Source organism: Pyricularia pennisetigena, chromosome 3 (genome assembly GCF_004337985.1).
Source record: "Pyricularia pennisetigena strain Br36 chromosome 3, whole genome shotgun sequence".
In the NCBI taxonomy this organism is placed as follows: domain Eukaryota; kingdom Fungi; phylum Ascomycota; class Sordariomycetes; order Magnaporthales; family Pyriculariaceae; genus Pyricularia; species Pyricularia pennisetigena.
The window spans coordinates 2,425,383-2,444,780 of NC_043742.1; the positions used below are offsets into that span (position 1 = coordinate 2,425,383).

At 53.8% G+C, this 19,398-nt stretch overlaps 7 protein-coding genes across 7 annotated transcripts; 3 read left to right on the forward strand and 4 right to left on the reverse strand.

Annotated features, from left to right (window-relative positions):
- Positions 1–1,976, reverse strand: PpBr36_02543 (uncharacterized protein; the record flags this gene model as incomplete). Its single annotated transcript, XM_029889724.1, has 2 exons — positions 1–1,223; positions 1,304–1,976. The coding sequence occupies 2 exons, from the start codon at positions 1,974–1,976 to the stop codon at positions 1–3; spliced, it is 1,896 nt and encodes a 631-aa protein (XP_029752774.1).
- Positions 1,977–3,796: 1,820 nt separating this feature from the next.
- PpBr36_02544 (uncharacterized protein) lies at positions 3,797–4,232 on the reverse strand (the record flags this gene model as incomplete). The annotated part of the gene is made up of 2 exons (XM_029889725.1): positions 3,797–3,951; positions 4,034–4,232. 2 exons carry the CDS (start codon positions 4,230–4,232, stop codon positions 3,797–3,799), a joined length of 354 nt encoding a protein of 117 aa, XP_029753623.1.
- A 2,624-nt stretch (positions 4,233–6,856) lies between these two features.
- Positions 6,857–10,591, reverse strand: PpBr36_02545 (uncharacterized protein; the record flags this gene model as incomplete). Its single annotated transcript, XM_029889726.1, has 4 exons — positions 6,857–7,855; positions 8,803–9,688; positions 10,004–10,328; positions 10,441–10,591. The coding sequence occupies 4 exons, from the start codon at positions 10,589–10,591 to the stop codon at positions 6,857–6,859; spliced, it is 2,361 nt and encodes a 786-aa protein (XP_029752776.1).
- Positions 6,884–7,870, forward strand: PpBr36_02546 (uncharacterized protein; the record flags this gene model as incomplete). The annotated part of the gene is made up of 1 exon (XM_029889727.1): positions 6,884–7,870. One exon carries the CDS (start codon positions 6,884–6,886, stop codon positions 7,868–7,870), a length of 987 nt encoding a protein of 328 aa, XP_029753625.1.
- Positions 8,788–9,717, forward strand: PpBr36_02547 (uncharacterized protein; the record flags this gene model as incomplete). Its single annotated transcript, XM_029889728.1, has 1 exon — positions 8,788–9,717. The coding sequence occupies one exon, from the start codon at positions 8,788–8,790 to the stop codon at positions 9,715–9,717; it is 930 nt and encodes a 309-aa protein (XP_029753624.1).
- A 796-nt stretch (positions 10,592–11,387) lies between the features above and the next one.
- PpBr36_02548 (uncharacterized protein) lies at positions 11,388–13,922 on the reverse strand (the record flags this gene model as incomplete). Its single annotated transcript, XM_029889729.1, has 3 exons — positions 11,388–13,561; positions 13,640–13,750; positions 13,814–13,922. The coding sequence occupies 3 exons, from the start codon at positions 13,920–13,922 to the stop codon at positions 11,388–11,390; spliced, it is 2,394 nt and encodes a 797-aa protein (XP_029753615.1).
- A 1,421-nt stretch (positions 13,923–15,343) lies between these two features.
- Positions 15,344–19,071, forward strand: PpBr36_02549 (uncharacterized protein; the record flags this gene model as incomplete). Its single annotated transcript, XM_029889730.1, has 2 exons — positions 15,344–16,727; positions 17,732–19,071. The coding sequence occupies 2 exons, from the start codon at positions 15,344–15,346 to the stop codon at positions 19,069–19,071; spliced, it is 2,724 nt and encodes a 907-aa protein (XP_029753614.1).
- Positions 19,072–19,398: the final 327 nt, after the last annotated feature.

Below are 19,398 nucleotides of genomic sequence, written 5' to 3' on the forward strand. Positions count from 1 at the left end.
CTACAGTTTGTTCAATCCCAGCTCGGCAGCTTTGATCTGCAGGGCCAGAAGCCTCGAAAAGTACCGGCAGAGAGCTAGATTTCCGCCCATGAACCAGAAGCCAGGATGCCCACTCCTGCTCCAAATGGTCCTGTGCTCGCCCTTGTCGTCGAACCCCCAGACGTCGTCGACGCGGTCCGCCAGGGTGTCGCCAAAGATGGCCCTGGCCTCGCCCCTCATGTTCAGGTACCCGGTGGCAAAGACGATCTCGTCGGCCTCGAGCTTCTGTCCGTCGGCGAACAGGAGCCCGTCGGCCAGCACCTCGCTGATCTCGCAGCCCTGTTTGATCTTGATCTTGCCGTCGGCGATGAGCCGGCTTGCCCCGACGTCCAAGTAGTAGCCCCCTCCGCGCTGGAAGTACTTGATGAAGAGGCCGCACGCCTCGGGGCCCATGTCGACCTTGAACCCGACCCGCTCCAGCGCCTCGAGGATCTCGCGGTCCGCCTCGTTCTGCAGCGCCGTGACGGCCCGCTGCGCCGTCTTGAACTGCTCAAAGGGGTACGAGTACAGCACCAGGTCCGCGTCCTCGGTCGGCGGCCCGCCCTCCTCGTACAGACCCGCCAGGCCGATGTTGACGATGGCGTCGGACCCGACGACGCACGTCGACGACCGCTGCACCATGGTCACGTCGTAGCCCTTGCTGTAAAAGTCCTGCGCGATGTCGTGGCCAGAGTTGCAGGACCCGACCACGACGGCGCGCTTCCCGGCCGAGTTGGGCGTCGCCCCGGGGAACTCTGACGAGTGGCAGAGCCGCGCGCCCTTGAAGGCGTCCATGCCCTTGATCTGCGGAAAGTTCTTCTTGCCCGAGTGGCCGGTCGCCTGGATGATGTGCCTCGGCCTGACCGTCCTGGTCTCGCCCGCCCTCTCCAGCTTCACCGTCCACACCCTATTCTCCTCGTCCCAGGTCGAGTCGGCCAGGTTCGTGCCTGTCCATACCTTGAGCTCGAGGAGGCTGACGTAGGACTCGAAGAAGTCCGCAATCTTGTCTTTGGGTGTGAAGACGGGCCAGTGGTCGGGAAATGGTATGTACGGCATGTGGTCGTACCAGATCGGGTCATGTAAGACTAGGTGATGATAGCGGTTCCGCCATGAATCACCCACGCGGGGGTTGCGATCAATGACGAGGGTTGGTATTCCTTGCATTTGTAGTCGGGCTGCGACGGAGAGGCCACCTTGTCCGGCTCCTATTATCTTTGTTAGATGCGTCAACTCTGCTTCCAGCCCATGCTGAACACTACTCTTCCGAAACTACAAATTTACTAACCAACAACGAGGACTGTAGGCTCATGATCTTCAAACCGCGCAGCGGCCTCCAGCCTCTCGCGCCAGTTCGGCTCATCGTGCGTCCCCTTGTGCTCGACACCCTTCACCCTTTGGCCCCTGACAGGCTCCGGATGACCCTCGATCTCTACCAGCGAGGTGAAAAGCGTCGCGATGTAGATCTTGCCATCCTCACCTTCCGCGAGGCGAGCCACGCCGCGGCCCTTGCCGTGCTGCGCCTGGACCTCGACGTGGAAGCTTATGCACCTGTGCTTGCCCGAGGCCTCAAAGGCCGACAGCGTGGGCGACCTAAAGTCGCTGCTCCTGTCGATCGTAATCCTCCTGGGCAACCTCACGTCGCCACCATCGTGGGGTGTCTCGTTGGCCAGGAAGCTGCCGATCTGCCCGCGACCCTTGAGGGTGCGCATGACCCACGTCAGACACAGGTGGTCGCGCCAGTAGCCGTGGCTGGCGCCATCTGGGAGAAACAGGCCGGCCACGGCGCTGGCGTCTCCGGCGTCGAGGGCCTTGTTGAGGGCGCCGATGATTTCATCTGCTGCGGCGTCGACGTCCACCGAGGTGTTCTTGATGGTGGGGAACTGAGCCGCCGGGTAGTCGGTCGAGCCTGGCTCGATGCGGTCGTCGGCGGGGAATTTTACGACTTCGGATGGGGACATGACTTGGGACGACGAACTTTTATACCCTTGGAGCGGGATTGTGAGTGCAGCAAGGGATGAATGACAGCCGCAACCTGCTGCCTGATGTTGGTATTGGAGAGAACTCGGTCAAGGTTAAGTGTAGCGGGATCGAAATATTTTGCTTTTTCCGTTGTGGCGGCGGACTACCCGTCCCCCCCAATCCCGCCAAACTTTGCACAAAAGGGCATCAAACCCTCCGAAATTCGGATTGCAGCAACGAATCGGACAGGCGCGGGGAAATAGAAAATCCTGATATGCATCGACGCGGATTTTGAGGGGTTTATCTCCTCTCGGCCTTCCCTGGCATTTTAAGTTTGGTTGGTTGTTGTTGCAATAATAATAAAAAAACACAGCCAAAAGACGAAAGCTCCCGTCAATGACTAACACCAGTTATTCCGTACTTTGCCACGCAAATAGTCGGTTGCATTCGGGGCCAGTGAAAAGCGGACGAGTCCGCAAGATTAGTTAGGATCGCACCATAAAATAAATCAGCTGTCTAGACGGTTGAGCGCTGCAGACATCAGTCAATTGCTCGGTGGCAAAACAATCTTAATATTACGGGCTGGTAGTAGTCTTGCTTCACATACTCAATGTGGTCCCTATGCTCGATTGCTCTACCAGTGTGTTGCTGCCAAGAGACCAACCGCATTCTCGGATTTACAGGAATGGTAACCCGACGGCAACGCGGGAGAGGTGGGTTCTTGAAACGGTGCGGGGTGCAGCAAATCGTGCGGAGGCGGGTTGCGATGCTGGCCTACTGACAAACTGACAAGCTACCTTAGCTTGCCTCTTAGGAGGGTGGGAGGAAAGTATGGAAGCACTTGCTGCAGTCAGAGGCAAAAATTTCGATTGACGAGACATTATCAATTCTGACACCTTTTTCACAAATGATTCTAGTCTTAAAAAAAAAAAAAAAAAAAAAGAAGAAGAATTGTGAGTATATCGATATTCTAGACTCTACTGTAGATGAGATGCTGCCACAAATATAATGCTGATACAGCAAACTTAATGCTGTTTCCGGGATGGGTAGCGACTATATTGATCTCCAAGTGGCCCAGAGCCTTGGATTGATGGATTTGATAATATATATTGCAAACAAAATCTGACAATCCAATTAGTAAGGATGCAGCGTGTTCGGGGCTCCCTGTGGTAGTGTCTTGACCAGGGAGCAAGTGTTCGCATAGGTTGTACAAGTTTAGTGCCTGATTCAATTCCAGCTACTGTAGTGTTTCTGGTTTTGTCACGAGGCACGCATGTATAGTACCTCTCTAGTAGACTGGTAAACTTGGTTGATACCGTGGAATTGGTGCCCCGATGACACAAGAAAAAAAATGCACGTTAGGCGTCTACTTGCTCATTATCTATCCCATTCAGGAGAAAAAGCCCCGTGGGCAAATTCATAAACCCCCAAGGAAGCTCCTGTGACGCCAAGACGGCGGGTTATGCAATGCCTCGCATGCTATAATATACATGCAAATTGTCAAACAGGGGCGGAAAGGGGCAGAACGTAATCCCTGTTCTGGCATGCGTTCACACTGTCGAAACATGACAATCATAAAACGAAAATTAAGACGATGACGAAGCCGAGGGCACATCGGATCACTCAAATGACAAGAACATGGACGGAAAAAAAAGGCGAAGAATCGAAGCGGTAGTATTATTAAACTTGTAATCCTTCCTTCCTCGCCCTATTCCAACTACGAACACTTATGTCGTCCACAACTCGGTGCCATGTCGAATCGGTTGTCCCCAGGACAGACCGAGGAAGGTCGAAATCAGCCAGACCGGAAAAAAATGGTTTAGTTGACCTTGCTGTCACGAAGGTTCTTGACAACCCTGGCACCGTCCAGGAAGCCACCGTTGACCTTGGTGCGGCAAAGCTTGCCAGAGCGCTCGGAAATGGTGTTGTCACACGCGAGCCTGCTGTTGCCAACACAGCTCAGGGCGCTGCCGCCTATTTCGATTGCAAATTTGTATGTCAGTAACGTAGGCGCAGAACCATGGGGAGTTTTAAAACCCGGTTTGGAGCTACTTACAGGCGTTGCCTCCGGGCACGCACTTGGCCGCCTCGCCGGTCTCGGTGGTGCAGATTTCTTGCTTCAGACTCCTGTTGGGAATGCAGCAGGTGCCAGTGGCGCTGTTCTGGCGGGCCGCGAGCTGGCTGCTGGGAGCGGCGGGGGTGGCGGCGGCAAGGGCGGCAAGGCCGAAGATGACGGTGGCGAAAGAGAACTGCATTTTGTCGGATTATGGGTGGGTTTCTTGGTAAAGACCGAAAAGTGGAGAATAAAAGAGTGTTTAGTTGGTAAAAATAGGAAACCGACCGGCGGTAAAGAATTGAAATTTGCAGATGGTTGCGAGGAAGGAAGGTGGGAATACTAGGCTTGATCCTGTAGGTTGATGAGAAAGAAGAGATGAAAGGTTAATTTTGAGTGGTAAAGATCAACGGCTTTATATAGATTTCCCAAGACCAAGCGGATAACCATGGAGTGGCCGAGGTAGCACTGGCGACGGTCATGTCATGATGGAGACGGCCCTGCCCCTGGGCACATCGAGACCAAGCCTGGGTATGTGTGATACGCGAACCAGACAATCAACGGTGGCTGGAGTGTTATGATTTGCACTATTGCAGGGTACGGTGTGAATCTGAATGTGGAGGATGATTTGCCATTTCCCTTGGTTGATTGTCATGGTTGCGGCTCAAGTGCAGTGTGGATTGGTCTGTTGAGAGAGCCTGTTCCCTCGACTGGTCGATCGGATATCTCAACCGAAGATGCCATCCTTGTGTGACTCCTGTTCAGGGCTGTAACATCGGGGTGGAAGAGTTCCAGAGTACTCTACACTCGATAGTCATGAAGCACGCACGCAAGACAGGCGAGCCTTGTTATTTTATGAACATTACTGTATGTACAGCAGACAAAAGATCAGAAAGTGGATCGCAACAACAGAGACCGCAAAAACAAGGCCGAGTGACCATGATTAAAAGCACAATCGGTTTGCCACTTTATTTTCCCCAGGCAAGCAAGTTTAGCCTCGAAAATATCGAATGATTTTCAAGCCGGTAATTATCATGAGATAGAGATAGATACCTAGGTTTTCAAAAATTTTCCGCCCGCAACCTAATTGACCATTCGGTTGTTATGCCGCCAAAACAGGTATCAAGATCGCGAACTCGTTCGGTCTTTTCGCATCCCCTACTTTGTTTCGGTTCCCCACTTTGTCAGCAACATTCAGGCCCAGACAAATCCCTGCCCTGCGACAACCCTTGCCGTAAACCATTCGCTTAGTCCCCTGGCGCTTTCCCTTTTTGGTCTGAAAATCCACAGCAGCACACTCGTGGGTCGCGCTAACTCAGGCACAGCGGTTCCTGCATGGATGCTAACCGTCTCATGTTGCAAATCCGAAACCAAGAAGCGAACTTGACGACGGCTTCATGCCTCCAGATAGATGGGGCTCATTTTACCCTCATTTTACCCAGTCCCATAGGCCATTAGGCCATCGTAGGAAAGATTGTCGCAAGCGCTTCAACACGAGACGGTCGGCCTATCGATGCCGACTGACTCTCGTATCGTTCTGCTTATTTGGGTTAGAACCTCACAAGGCAGATAACGAACACCTCGCGCGCGCGGCGACCGAATTACAGGGAAGCCAGACAACATTCTCGAATTGGGTGGATATACACGAGCTGATAATTAGGGGAGAATCATTAAGAGGAAACGCCCAATGTTTTTTTTTTTTTTTTTTTTTTACCTTGATCGACCTCGGCAATCTCCACTTGATCCTCAGTAACCCTGCTACCATACATTTTGTCCAGTGCCAACGACCTAATCGTTGGTAGGCAAAGCGGAGATCGCAAAAATAGGGACTTGATATGGCTTCATGGATTGTTGGAACCACCTAAATTGCCTGCATATTGTGATTATCAAGGAATTGGAATGGCGCGAATAGCTTCATTACCATGTATATAACATTTTAACTTATTTCTTGCCCCAAAATACTCAGGAAAGCTATTTGTGAGATTATTTACCCCTTGGTTCACAAGCTTTTCGCTGATATTCGCCCTTTGTAGTCGCCTCCTTTGTGACCCCGTTTTTGTAAGGTATTCTTGTCCAAGGGCAATTTTCCTTTCTTTTCTTTCCTTTTTTTTTTTTCTGGGCCTGGGTTGCTTTTGGCCACTATGACCCTCCCAAATCGGAAAACGGCAGCACCAAAATGCGTAGTCAATACCGTCCCCTGCATACCCCCTTTCTTCGCCCCGGTATTTCTTGCTTGTTATCCATGTGACCGCCGGCGTTGACCTGGTGGTGACGATGCTAAACGTTTCTATCACGACTTTCTGATTGAAGGAACAATTCTCCTAGCTTTCTTGGCGTTAAAGCGCCTAACCCCTAAATCTCACAAGCTGCATCGCATTAACATACCACCCCATTTTCTGCCCATCAAGGATGATGTTAGGCCCATCATGTGGGACGACGGCGATGACGATCTCGCTCCGACTTGCCCAGAGTGCAAGCGCGCGCTTGCGGGCGGGGGTGCCGTCTTGAACTTGGAATCTTGATATATAAATCGACTTCGCTCTCTCGTAGATCTGGTTCGTTTGTTTTGTAGATCAGCTCAACCAGAGTATCTCTTTCGCAGCTTTTACTTTACATTCCTTCGTTCTCTTCGAATCCTATCACTATCTTTAAATTCGTGTCTCGACTGACATCGATTTTGCCTCACCGTTCACAAGACTTGACGTCCATTCTTTTCGCTTCCAAATCCTTTTTTTCCCACCTTTTTTTCCAAAAGCTCCAAAGAACATACTCGTGCTTGTTGATTAAGACACGTGATATTCATTCCAAGATATCATTTACCTTTTTTTACTTCTTCTCCCACCTACCGCCAAGATGAAGACCACCGGAACCATCACCACCGTCCTGCTCGGCATGGCCTCGCTTACCAGCGCCCATTACGCCTTCGACAAGACCGAGCTTAACGGCAAGCAGGTCGGCGGAGACAATGCTTCTATCCGCAAGCACCAGAACGGCTTCATGCCCATCAAGTTCAACAAGACGCCCGAGGGATCCATCACCCCGACAGTCGCCGACTTTGCCTGCAACAAGGGCGCCGTTGGTGCCAAGGACGTCCTCAAGGTCAAGGCCGGCGACAAGGTTGCCATGAGGCAGGGCTTCGGGGCCAACGGCATGCTGCACCCCGGCCCGGCCCAGGTTTACGTGTCGCCGGTCGCCAACGCCAAGACGGACAACGGAGAGGACTGGTACAAGATCCACCAGAGCCTGATCTGCAAGCAGGGAAGCGCCGAGAGCCTCCGCACCGACGCCTGGTGCAGCTGGGGCGAGAACAACGTCAACGCCATCATCCCCGCCACCATCCCCGACGGCCAGTACCTCCTCCGCGGCGAGCACATTGGTCTGCACGGCGCCCACGACGGTCAGGCCGAGTTCTACGTCGCCTGCATGCAGATCGAGGTGACTGGCAACTCGGCCACCAGCATGCCCGGCACCAGCGCCAAGATCCCCGGCATCTACAAGTCCACTGACAAGGCCGTCAACTTCAGCGTCTGGGGCAGCTCGACCAGCTACGACGTCTCCCCTGGCCCTGACGTCATCCCCGGCGGTACCATTCGTGGCTCGGCCAACGGTGCCGGTGGCGACAAGACCACCACTGTCTCTGGCGGTGGCGCCTCTGCCGCTGCCTCCAACGGCAACAACAACAACAACAACAACAACAAGAACACTAGCGGCACCAAGAGCATCAAGCAAGTCAAGTCCAATGCGCAGGAGGATTCTGCCGAGTGCAACGGCCGCCGCCGCCGCTCTCTGCCCAGGCGTGCGGCTGAGCAGCTTGTCGATGAGGAGCTGCAGTTCGAGTAAACTTGTTTTTGAATTTTAGGTAGTCAGTCGTATGACTCGTTTTTCAATAGGGGTTGAAAGGGATCTTCACCGGGAACTAACCTGGAAGTTAAAATTCCTTGTTGCTGATCCTGTATAATCACCCCAATCACTCCAGGGCTCAGCCCACCTGTAACTTAACCCTTTATCCTTTTGTTGTACATATATATATCTATGATGCTAGGCTCATCTATGCAAACCAATAAATTTTTTCGTTGGGGAGAGAACAAAACCAACCATAAACTTGCGCAATATCGTGTTCTTGTCATGAACTCTTTGAACTTTCTTGCTTTGACTGCTGCTAAAAAAAAACGAAAACCCCCGGGAAAAAAAACCTGTCGTGGTGGATCGACGAAGCCTGGGTGGTTCTCCACATGATTACCAGATTAAGGTGTAAAAGGTTCATCATGCCTGATCGTCCCGAAATAGCCAAGGTGGTATGCAATCGTCTTGGCAAGCGTCAAAGAACACCATTGAGGCAAACCGAAAGTCTAAGCTTAGGTGCTGCGCATTGATCTTCGACAGGCCAAGCGACTCAGCAAGCATTGCAAGACATTCCGGTTTGTAGCCCTGTAGGGCATCTGTGGCAAGATGTAGATGACTTACTATAAAGGGGTCAAGATTCGCCTTTGATGCTTTCTCCTGGTCTTTTCTGTTCCTCACCACCCATTGTCATCCAGTCGAGGTTTGCAGTAACTTGCCCTCTTTTTTTCCTTTTTTCCTTTTCTTTTCATTTCTCCTGTTTTTTTTTCCTTGTTTCCTTTGTCTGTCTTGATTTCAGTCTCTCGGTACTTACTTGTTCTTTTTCTTTTGTCTTTTTCATCTTTTTTTCATCTTTTTTTCATCTTTTTTCATCTTTTTTCATCTTTTTCATATATCCACAAACAACAACCGCCAAAATGCTTCCCACAAACCTCATCGCTCTGCTTGTGGCCGCCGGCTCGGTCGTCGATGCCGGGGCGCTGATCCCCCGTCAGGCCAAGAACCTTACCCTGCGCATCACGTCCTTCAACATTCGGTTCGACGCCGACGCCAGCAAGCGTGAGAAGCAGGAGAAGGCCTGGAGTGAGCGCGGCCCCGTGTTGATCAAGACCATGACCGACATCGCGGCCAAGCCGGCCACCGCCGGCTCGGCCTCCGTGTTTGGGCTGCAGGAGGTGCTCAGCAACCAGCTGAACGACATCAAGAAGGGCCTGGGCTCGGGATGGGACCACATTGGCGTGGCGCGCGAGGACGGCAAGTCCAAGGGCGAGTTCAGTCCCATCATCTACAACACAAAGGACCTCAAGGTGGTGACGAGCGCGACCAAGTGGCTCACCGAGACGCCCGACAAGCCCAGCAAGGCGTCGGGCGCCGGCAGCAGCCGCATCGTGACGCTGGCCGTGTTCGAGCACATCGCGACCAAGACTCGCTTCCTGCACGCCAACACGCACCTCGACAACGTGTCGCCCGAGGCCCGCATCGCCGGCATCAAGGTCGCCGTCGCACAGATGCAGGAAATGTCCAAGGCCCAGGGCGGAAAGCTGCCCGTGTCGCTGACCGGAGACTTCAACGCCGTGGCCGGCGGCGACGCCCCCAAGGCCCTGGCCGACATGAACTACCTCAAGGACGTGCACGACGTCGCGACGGCGGCGCAGCGCAGCGGAGAGGAACTCACCTACACCGCGTTCGAGCAGGGCAAGGGCCGCGGCAGGATCGACTTTGTGTGGATCGGTCCCAACTCCGACTCGCCTTACACGGTGCAGAAGTACGAGGTCCGCGCCAACTTTGTCGACAACCTCTTCATGAGCGACCACCGGGCTGTGGTTGCGGACATCGCAATGAAATGAATTACCTAGCTAAAGGTTCTTATTTTGGCTTTGGGAGGAGTACAGCGTTTCTGTTTTCTTGGCTTGTATTTGTTCAGCGAACATGTTTGTTTTGCACTTTGCTGTTTTTAGCATTGGGGGTCTCAAATCTTGAAGATTTTTTTTTTTTTAAAAAAAAAAAAAAAAAAAAAAAAAAAAGCCAGCGATTTCGCAAAACTTCTCTGCAAATTCTTCGTGTTCGCCAACTTATTGTTTTCAGATCACGTCGAGTGACAATATATCAGAGGCCCGAGTAAACTATACAAACGGATCCGCATTTCCGTTCTGGCCCTTGACGATGCCACCAATGTCGCTCGTCACCCAGCCGCCGTAAAAGTCGCCCGGCTGCGGCTTGACCTTTTCGCCGTCGACGTAGCACTCCCAGGGAGCATTGGCGTAGAACGACAAGTAGTCCTTGATGGCGACGAAACCCTCGGTCGGCTGCTCGTACGACCAGACCTTGTTCTCAACGGTCTTGCCCGTCGTCGGGTGCGTGATGACATGGTACGTGGCGTGACCTTTCCACTCGCAATAGGTGCGGCGGGTGGTCTTGGCCAAAGGGGCGAGGACGGAAGAGGGAGGGAGGTAGTATGCTGATTTTGGTGGGGGTTTTTTTTTGTTTCTATTGTTAGCATACATACTGCTGGATGGACTTGATTGAATCCTACAGGGGGGAGTGAACAAGGTTCTTCTGGTGACACTTACTCGGTGGATGATGCGTTTCTAAAACCCAGTAGGCGTCCTTGGTATCAGCGATGAGGTCTCCGTCCCATTTGATCTGGACGTGGCGAGAGATCTTTTGCAGCGCTGGCGGACGGGGGAAAGTCTGGACGTTGAGCTTTTGTACGGCTGCCATAGCGATGTGTCTGATTTGCACCATAGATGTCAAAATCTCAATGCGTGCATGTCAGATAAGTGAAACTTGTGGTTCTTGGGAGCTCCCGTTCCTGCAGAGTGTCGATTGCGGGGGAGCTATGGTATGTTAAACAGCATGGTGCAGTTGTTGGTTGGTTGGCTGGCTGGATACAACGAAATGGCTGTTGAGGATGGAGCAGAATATTGCCACCCGTTTCCCCGCTCCTGCTCCAACACTGATCAGATTCGCCCAGATCATCTAAACTCTCCTTGAGCCCGATGGTTTATTGAGATCGCGCATTTCTGCCATTGTTTGCGTCAGCAACACTGCCCTTCAAAACTGCTAATTCGATACTTGCAATCAAGCACTTGTCATAAAATTGTTGGCACTACCCTGTTTATTTATTTTTTTTTTTTTTTGAACGACCTCAGGAGTCAGGTTGCAGTGGTTGCATCCATGCAAATTTTGCCAAACGGATATTCCGAAGCACCCGAGTCCGTTGGCACAACATCAAACTCATTGTCCTTATAGCCCGAATCCCCGTTCCCGCGTTATGTCCATGACTTGATTCAATCCGAGCAGCCAAAAGCCATAACATACCTACCTCTGCCTTCTCTACCTAGTGAACATCCGAGGAAGTTGGTTGATTGCGTCTCAATCCAAGGCAGAACATGAAATAGGTTCGTAGCTCGTGCAATCAACGGTAATAGAAAAGGTCTTGTACTATTTGACGGAGCATGCAATTGTGTCCGTCTAGGTATTAGATCAACAGTTTCTTTTCTTCTTCTTGTCAAAATTAAACCTTGATCTCTCCCTTCAGTATCAAGTCTCGGGAACTAAACCCAACATCGACACCGATGGCCCCTGTGGGCAGCTTCCAAGCCTGCGCCTTGGTGTCCCAGAAGCTCAAGTCCCTCCTGGTGAGGTGGAACGTCACGGCCTTGGCCTCGCCGGCGCCGAGCTTGATCTTGTCGAACCCGCGAAGACCCCGCACCGGCGTTCCGTTCCCCGCCTCGCCGGCCGGCAGGGAGATGTACAGCTGCGGCACCGCGGCGCCCGCGACGTCGCCCGTGTTCTTGACCGTGGCCGTCAGCGTCGCCAGCACGTCCCACAGCTCGACGTTGCCGCCGGGCGGAACTTTGGCGTCGGTCGAGGGCGTGCGTGGGGCGTTGGACGCCGATGCGTTGGTCTTGAGGTCCGAGAGGGAAAAGGTCGTGTAGCTGAGCCCGAAGCCGAACTCGTAGGCGGGCGCCTTGTTGTGCGCGTCGAACGCGTGGTAGTCGATCAGCTGGCCCTCGACAAAGTCGGCCTGCCAGATGTTGGCGTCCCTTGACTGCAGCAGCTCGGTGCTGTTGACGAGGTTCTTGTCGTAGTCGTCGACGCTCGCTGCGATCGTGTAGGGGAGCTTGCCGCTCGGGTTGACGTCGCCGAAGAGCACGTCCGCGATGGCGTTGCCCGTCTCCTGGCCGGGCATGTGCGCTGCAAGAATGGCGGTGACATTCTCGTTGTCGCGCCAGGGGAAGACGTTGGGTGCGGCTCCGTGGGCGACGACGACCGTGTTGCTACACCTCCGGGCGGTCATCTCGACCACCTTGGTCGAGTCCCATTCCGGCAGCAGAGAGAATCTGTCCTTTCCTTCTTCGGCCCAAGATTTGACAAAAACGAGGCACACGTCCGGCTGCGGATACAAGTTGTTAAGCCCGCCGGCGAGGATGAATTTGTTGTCTGTAAAATACTGCACCAGGGCACCGTAGTCCCTCCCACGCGCCTTGATCGCCTCCAAGGGCGACACGACATAGCTGAAGCGTCCGGTTCCGGAGCCACCGCCGATTGGCAGGGTGCCAATGTCGTAGTTGCTGAAACCTGACATGTTGAGCCCTGCCGTGTACCCTCCTACGGTGAAATCTGCAGCATCGTTACCAATGACGGCGATGTTTTTAGGCTTCTTGAGCGGGAGGACCTTTTTGGTGTTCTTCAGGAGGACGGTGCCAGCCGCACCAGCTTCGCGAATGAAGGCTCCGTGGTCGGCACGTACATCAACCAGCGGACCGAGCGTGTAGTTGTGCAACCAGGCTCCAGTGCTAAAGCTGCCGGGAATCTTGGGGCCTGTTTCGTCCACAGGGGGAAAGCCCTGATCCTGTTTGAGGTGGAAGTAGGGCGCCATGAGCCTCTCGATCATGTCGTTGACGCGCTCTACAGCAAGTGTATTATTCTTGAGCGCGGAGGTGATATTGCCGCCAAAGAAAGATGCGTCCCCAACCGTATTGGTGGTAAGACCACCGGGCATGTTCATGTCAAGACCGGCTTCGATCGACGCGACTCCGGCGTGGACTGCCCCCCAGTCAGACATCACATAGCCCTGGAAACCGAGCTCGCCTTTAAGCAGACCGTTGAGGACCTTGCTGTTCTGGCAGGCGTAGCTCCCGTTGAGCCGCTGGTAGGAGCACATGACAGATGCGGTGCCGGCCTTGATGGCGTTGTACCAAGGCCAGAGGTAAGTCTCGTGCATGGTCCGGTCGTCCATGTTGGACGAAACGGCTTCTATCCGTACGCCGTTCGAGTCGCTTGGGTACCGTTGAGTCTCTTGCTCGTTGCCAATGAAGTGCTTGGTGCAGGCCTGGACTCCAGTCGATTGTATTCCCTGGACCGTCTGTTCCACCAGAACGCCCGAGAGATACTTGTCGGGAGAGTAGCCTTCCCAGTTGCGACCACCATATGCAGAGCGCCCTAACGGTCCGACAACAGGACCCAGGACCACGTGGCTTCCTTTTCCTCTGAACTCCTGCGCCATCAGCTCACCTTGCCTCCGGACCAGATCACGATCCCAGCTGGCGGCCAAGTGAAGCTGAGCCGGAAAGACGCTGGCAAGTAGAGCCTGGCGGATGGCAGCTGGACCGTCTTGAAGACATAGCCCGCTGAAATTGAGGCGCGGGATCGGAGCAATGTTGCCAACGCAGGGGCCAGGTGTGCCTGCAAAAGTGGTTTAGTCTTCATCATTGGGGGAGAGCAGATCGATATATGTGTTTGATCGCAGCAGCTTTTACATACCAGTTACCATGCTTGCCTTTTCTTCTGGTGTAAGCTTGCCAACAAAGTCCTTGGCCTTACCCAAAGCACCTTCCCATCCTCCAGCTCCAGATGTGTGTGCTGCCAGAATAGCTATGTTAGCAAGATATGCCCTAGTGTGTACTGCGTCTAGTATTCACTGATGGCGGTGCTTACGGGATGGGTACACGGGCGGGCTGCCGCCATACTGGTCGTACTTGACGCCAAACTGTGCTTTTGACAGTTCAGCGCACGCAAGAAGCGCCAGGGAAGTTGAGAAGCGCATCTTTTTGACAAGATCAATCGAAACACAGAGGACCTACGAGATCAAGTATGGGTGGCAGAAGACGAGAAGAATAGTGCCGGTGTACGGAGATGGCTGCGTCTTTGTTCATTATTTTATTACCATTACATGAGCCGCTTTGGTACGACGGCAGACAGGCTACCTTGCTCATGGCGGCATGAAATAACCCCGGTGCTGATCCTTGCCTATGGAAATGTTGGATCCATCCATGAGCAGATGCATTGCAGGAAAAGACCGGTACTGTCTCTCACGATTGGTCGCAGGGGGGATCGTCCCGTTTACTAAACAACTGAGGTTGGATTTGTAAATTCATGTCTACCACGTGCAACCCCATCGGACTGTTAGTGCCGGCTGGTATAAGCTTTTTATGACTGCGGAGAAGAAGCCTGATCTGGTCATGGAGAGGAGGCCAAGAAGGCTTAGGAGGGGGCCCGACTTGCGGGGTTGATTTTTGCCTTGAGATGATGACCAATTTCTACTCAGAGGCATCAATAGACACCCATCCATATATGTAATGCAGTACGAGGCAGTCTCATGCGAGGGGGGGCCAGAAGCTTCGGCAAGACCGTCATGACTACTAATGCAGACCAAAGCAAGATCGAGTTTTCTAGGAGTGTAAACAGTTTTTTACATCGAAGTGCTGAGAGACAACCCAATACTATTTGAGACACATATCCCCAGGAGCGGGGGGACACAGTGACGAAAATGAGATAATTAAAATGATCGCAATAAAAAAAACAAGAAAATAAAAAATAAAAATGTCCAGGATTTCAGAGCTTGATTCTTTCCTTACCCCCGACATGATTTGAAAATCCGGATATTGGATGTTGGTGACATGACGACAACAGCCGGCTGGGGTTTGACATGTCTAGATGGGGTCTTGGTCGTATATTACCACGCACGAAGTGGTACTGATGCCCGATGCTACCCTAGTATGAGCTAACGATTTTCGCCGGCAGTAATGGACGGAAACACGGGTGTACGAGAACTTCTTGAGGTTATTCCACTGCCTTACTCTCTGGGGCATCATGTAACGTAGTTTCTGTATCCACTTCCCATCGGCAATGATCTCTTGGTTTCCTTGGCAGTCGCTGCTTGTCTTCAAGCTTTCGATCGTCAAGGTGTGCAAGCCTGGGATTACACTGGCAAGTCTGGGTGGTGAAATTAGCCTCAACAGGCATTCTGTTGTGCTATAGTATTGGGAGCCCCGCACTGCACGTGACAATCCGGTGGGGGGAAATTTTAGATTTCGCCTCCGCCGCAGCCAAGCAGATTGGTGGGCAGAACGAAACCACCCGCTGCTTGGCCATCCACAAATCCCTGAACGACCTGCCACCAGTATGCTGGGCAGCTGTTGAGAGCCCGAGTCTCCCAAATCCATTCTAATATTTGAGGCGCCCACAATGTCGAGAACAAAGCAAGCTGCTCGTAAAAACAAGCGCAAGGCGGAGACGCAGCTTCAGAATGCCCCCACCAAGCGCCTCACGCCGCCCGACGACGCGCCACAGGCACAAGCCGCCGTTGGTCAAAGCCACAACCTGAACGCCGTGGTCTCGTCCGAAGAGGTGGAGGTGGCCGTTGACACCCTCCGCACCCTTGCGCAACACCCGGCCGCCATCAAGAGCAAGGCGTGTCGAGATCTGCGCTCCGCAGTGTACAGCTTCCGGCAGGCTTGCACAACGGGCGCCAACAGCACCGGCGATGGATCCATGAACTTGACGGCCCGCATATCGGGTGCTCTGGTCGACGAAAAGTACATCGATGCATTGGTACTGCTCGCTGAGATGCGGATCCGCAACGAGGCCCCCAAGCTCGGGGCGTTGTGTCGTTGGGTAAGGGACCTCGACGTCACGAGCGGGCTTTCGATCAACGGGGCCGAGGCCGGGTTGCCGCCCTGGACGGAAAGGCAGCGTTTGTTGTTGAGGGTTCTAGATGCCATCTCGAGGGTGACTGGGACATGGGATGTCAAACACGTTCCCGTTTCAACGACTTCCGACCCAATCGCTATCCAGGAAATCTGGAGTTTGCGAGAACAAGATCAATCGTGGCCGATGCACCAAAGCGTTTTGGACGGCACCATCTTCAAGTCTTGCGCTACAGATATCAAGGAAAAGTTCCAGGTTCTGGAGCGAACACCAGGGCCCGATCGAAAACCGCCGAACCTCCACGACGCGGTTCTTTACCTCAGCGCGGACAACGCCGTAGAGCTCTCGTCTACACCTCCGACCATCACGCATCACCACCACCCAGCGGTCCCCAAGCTGTCGCTCATGAAAGACGTACTCTCACCCGACGAATGCAGAGCTATCGTGGGCGCCATGGAATCCATCGGCTATCTGCCCGACGCCCCAATCCGCGACGACGGCGCCGAAGCAAGCATCCTCGCACACAATGTGTACTGGATTGTCGACCAAGCCTTCCACGACAAGCTGTGGGACCGCGTCAAGCCATTTGTGCCTGCCATGGCGGATGGTCGCAGGGTACGTGGCATCAACCGCCGCTTTCGGGTGTATCGCTACGTACCAGGCGCAGAGTATCGGTGCCATTTTGACGGCGCCTGGCCGCCTTCAGGGGTGGAGCCTAGCACCGGCAAGTATTTATGGGATGCGTCACCTCCGGAGAACCCACAATCTAGTCTCTTCACGTTCCTGGTCTACCTCAATGACGAATTCGAGGGCGGTGAGACGACATTCTTCACACCGAGCCTGCGTGAAGGTGTCATGAACGCCTATCCTGTGAGGCCTATCATGGGATCGATTGCATTATTTCCTCATGGCGAAAGCAAGGGTGCGCTACTGCATGAAGGGACCGGGGTTCGCAAAGGGGCAAAATATATCATCCGAACCGACGTCGAGTACGACGTCAACCCGGAAAAATAGTAGCAAGCTGCACATTTTGAAATTTCGCATCTTGTATAGTATTCTTTCTCGTTCTCTCGTTGTTCTCATCTTCGCATTTGCTGCGCGCAGCATTGTTCTATACAACTCCAAAGAATTTGTTCGGCGGGTTGCCGGATCAATGTCACCAAAACATCCTCAACAACCCAGCTCGTTCAAAAGCCGCGCTGCAGCCCTGACTAAAGGAGTAGACTGAACCCAGCATTACCCAGCAACAATGACAGTTGCCGGAGACTGTCAAATACGATGCCTCCCTTGCCCCCACATTCTGGTCCACTAGCCGTTGCCATGGAGCGCCACCATGTCTTCTCATGCGGGGAAAAGCGATTCATGACCCGAACCTGGAGAGAATTCGGAACTTTTGACGATTGATACCCCATGAAATCGTGGTGCTTACTGTACACACCAACCTCCTACTAGCATTTGTTCCGTGGGGGGGTTTTTTTGCTAGCGAGCAGACAGCTCCCCAAATTGTGCAATTTCATGATCTGCACTTTGAGAAAGCAACCGTTACAAGATAGCTTATGATCAGCGCAAATCAACTTGGTTCATTGGTACTCAAATCAAAGTACAAGATTCGAATTTGGAACCAAGAATGGACGACTATATCGACGCGGCTGAACTGTCAAGACACAACTCAAAAGAGTCATGTTGGATAGTTATACATGGCCAAGTATGGGATGTCACTGGTAAGCCTGTCCGTCTCGGTTTCCACATATTGGCAAACTCTCCTGTCTTTTCATTCTTTATCAATGTCCACAATCACATTGGGCTTAAACGTTCTTAGTACTATTCCTACTGCGTTTATCATACTTGTGCCCATAGCTCATATTCGGCACTTATTTTCCGTCCAGCTAGTCTGCAATGAAGCGAAAGCATGCTGATCGTTTCTAGGATTTCTTGAGCTCCACCCCGGTGGTGCCCGTGTCATTCTCAAATCCGCAGGTCGGGATGCGACCCCGGCGTATGAATCCGTCCACGACCCGGATCTTGTCGCCAGCACCCTCTCCCCGTCCTGTCTTGTAGGCACCATCAGCCAGCAAAGCACCGCCCTAGTCCCAACAGCAGAAGAAGTTCCATCACCTGCAACGGACGGTTCGGGTCCTGCACAACTGATATATCCATCCCTGACATCCATGCTCAACGTTTCCGACTTTGAGCGCGCCGCCAAGAAGTACATTTCTGACATCGGATGGGCGTACTACTCGTCCGGGGCGGAGGATGAGATCTCCATGCAAGACCCGCGGCGCATCTTCAACCGCATCACACTCCGCCCACGGATCCTCCGCCACGTCGAAACCATTGACACAAAATGCAGCTTCTTTGGCGGGCGTATCAAATCCTCGCTCCCCATCTACATCACGCCGACCGGACTGAGCCGCTACGCTCACCGGGACGGTGACCAGTGCCTGGCTCGGGCGTGCGGGCACGAGGGCATCGTGTACTGCATGCCGACGACGGCGGCACACGAGGTGGTATTTGGGGCGCGCACGACCCCCAACCAGCCGCTGTGCTTCCAGCTGTATACGGGGCGGGACTACGACCGGACGCGCGCGCTGCTGCAAAAGGTCGAGCAACTCGGCGCGGCCGCCATCTTCGTCACGGTCGATAGCCCCGTCATCGGCCGGCGGGAGCGCGACGACCGCATCAAGGCCGCCGACGGCGAGGACCCGCTATTCGCGGCCGGCGTGGCCAAGTCTGGCAGCATGACGCTGCTGAACCCAACGCTGACCTGGGACGATCTGGACTGGCTAAGGGCCGCCACCAGCCTGCCCCTCGTGCTCAAGGGCGTGCAGACGGTCGAGGACGCCGTACTGGCGCACCGCGCTGGCGTCGACGGCATCGTCCTCTCCAACCACGGGGGTCGGTCCCAAGACACGGCGCAGGCGCCCATGCTGACGCTGCTGGAGATTCGGCGACACGCGCCGCACCTGCTCACGCCCGAGACGAGGTCCAGGTTCGAGGTGTTCCTCGACGGCGGGGTCAGGCGGGGGACGGACGTGCTCAAGGCGTTGGCGCTGGGTGCCTCGGCCGTCGGGGTGGGCAGGCCGGCGCTCTACTCGATGACGAACGGATGGGGCGAGGCCGGGGTCAGGAGGCTGATCATGATGCTGAGGATGGAGCTCGAAACCAACATGGCGCTTGCCGGCGCGACGAGGCTGGACGAGGTCGTGCCGGAGATGGTTAACACAGAGAGGGTGGAGCACGAGGTTTTTAGAAGGGTAAAACTGTGATGGTAGTTCGGGTCAGACCTTGGAGGGTCAGATTGCGTGGATACATGGTTATATTGATGCAGTAAATCATTCGATATACCATCCTGTCGTAGTTTCGTTTTTGGTTTAGCACTGTGAACAGCTTAGTGAACTCATGCCATGGATTCCCTCAAGACACCCAAACATCGACGTCAGCATAGTGGAGAGAAGATGGGGGAGGCGCAATTTCGACATGTGTGGGATTAATGGGGAAACGAATGATTGAACCCCCACGGTACCACCCTCGGGGGTTGACCCCCACAAGGGCACGGGTGGCTGCCCGGAGGAAAAGAAAATGGGGTGCCTAAC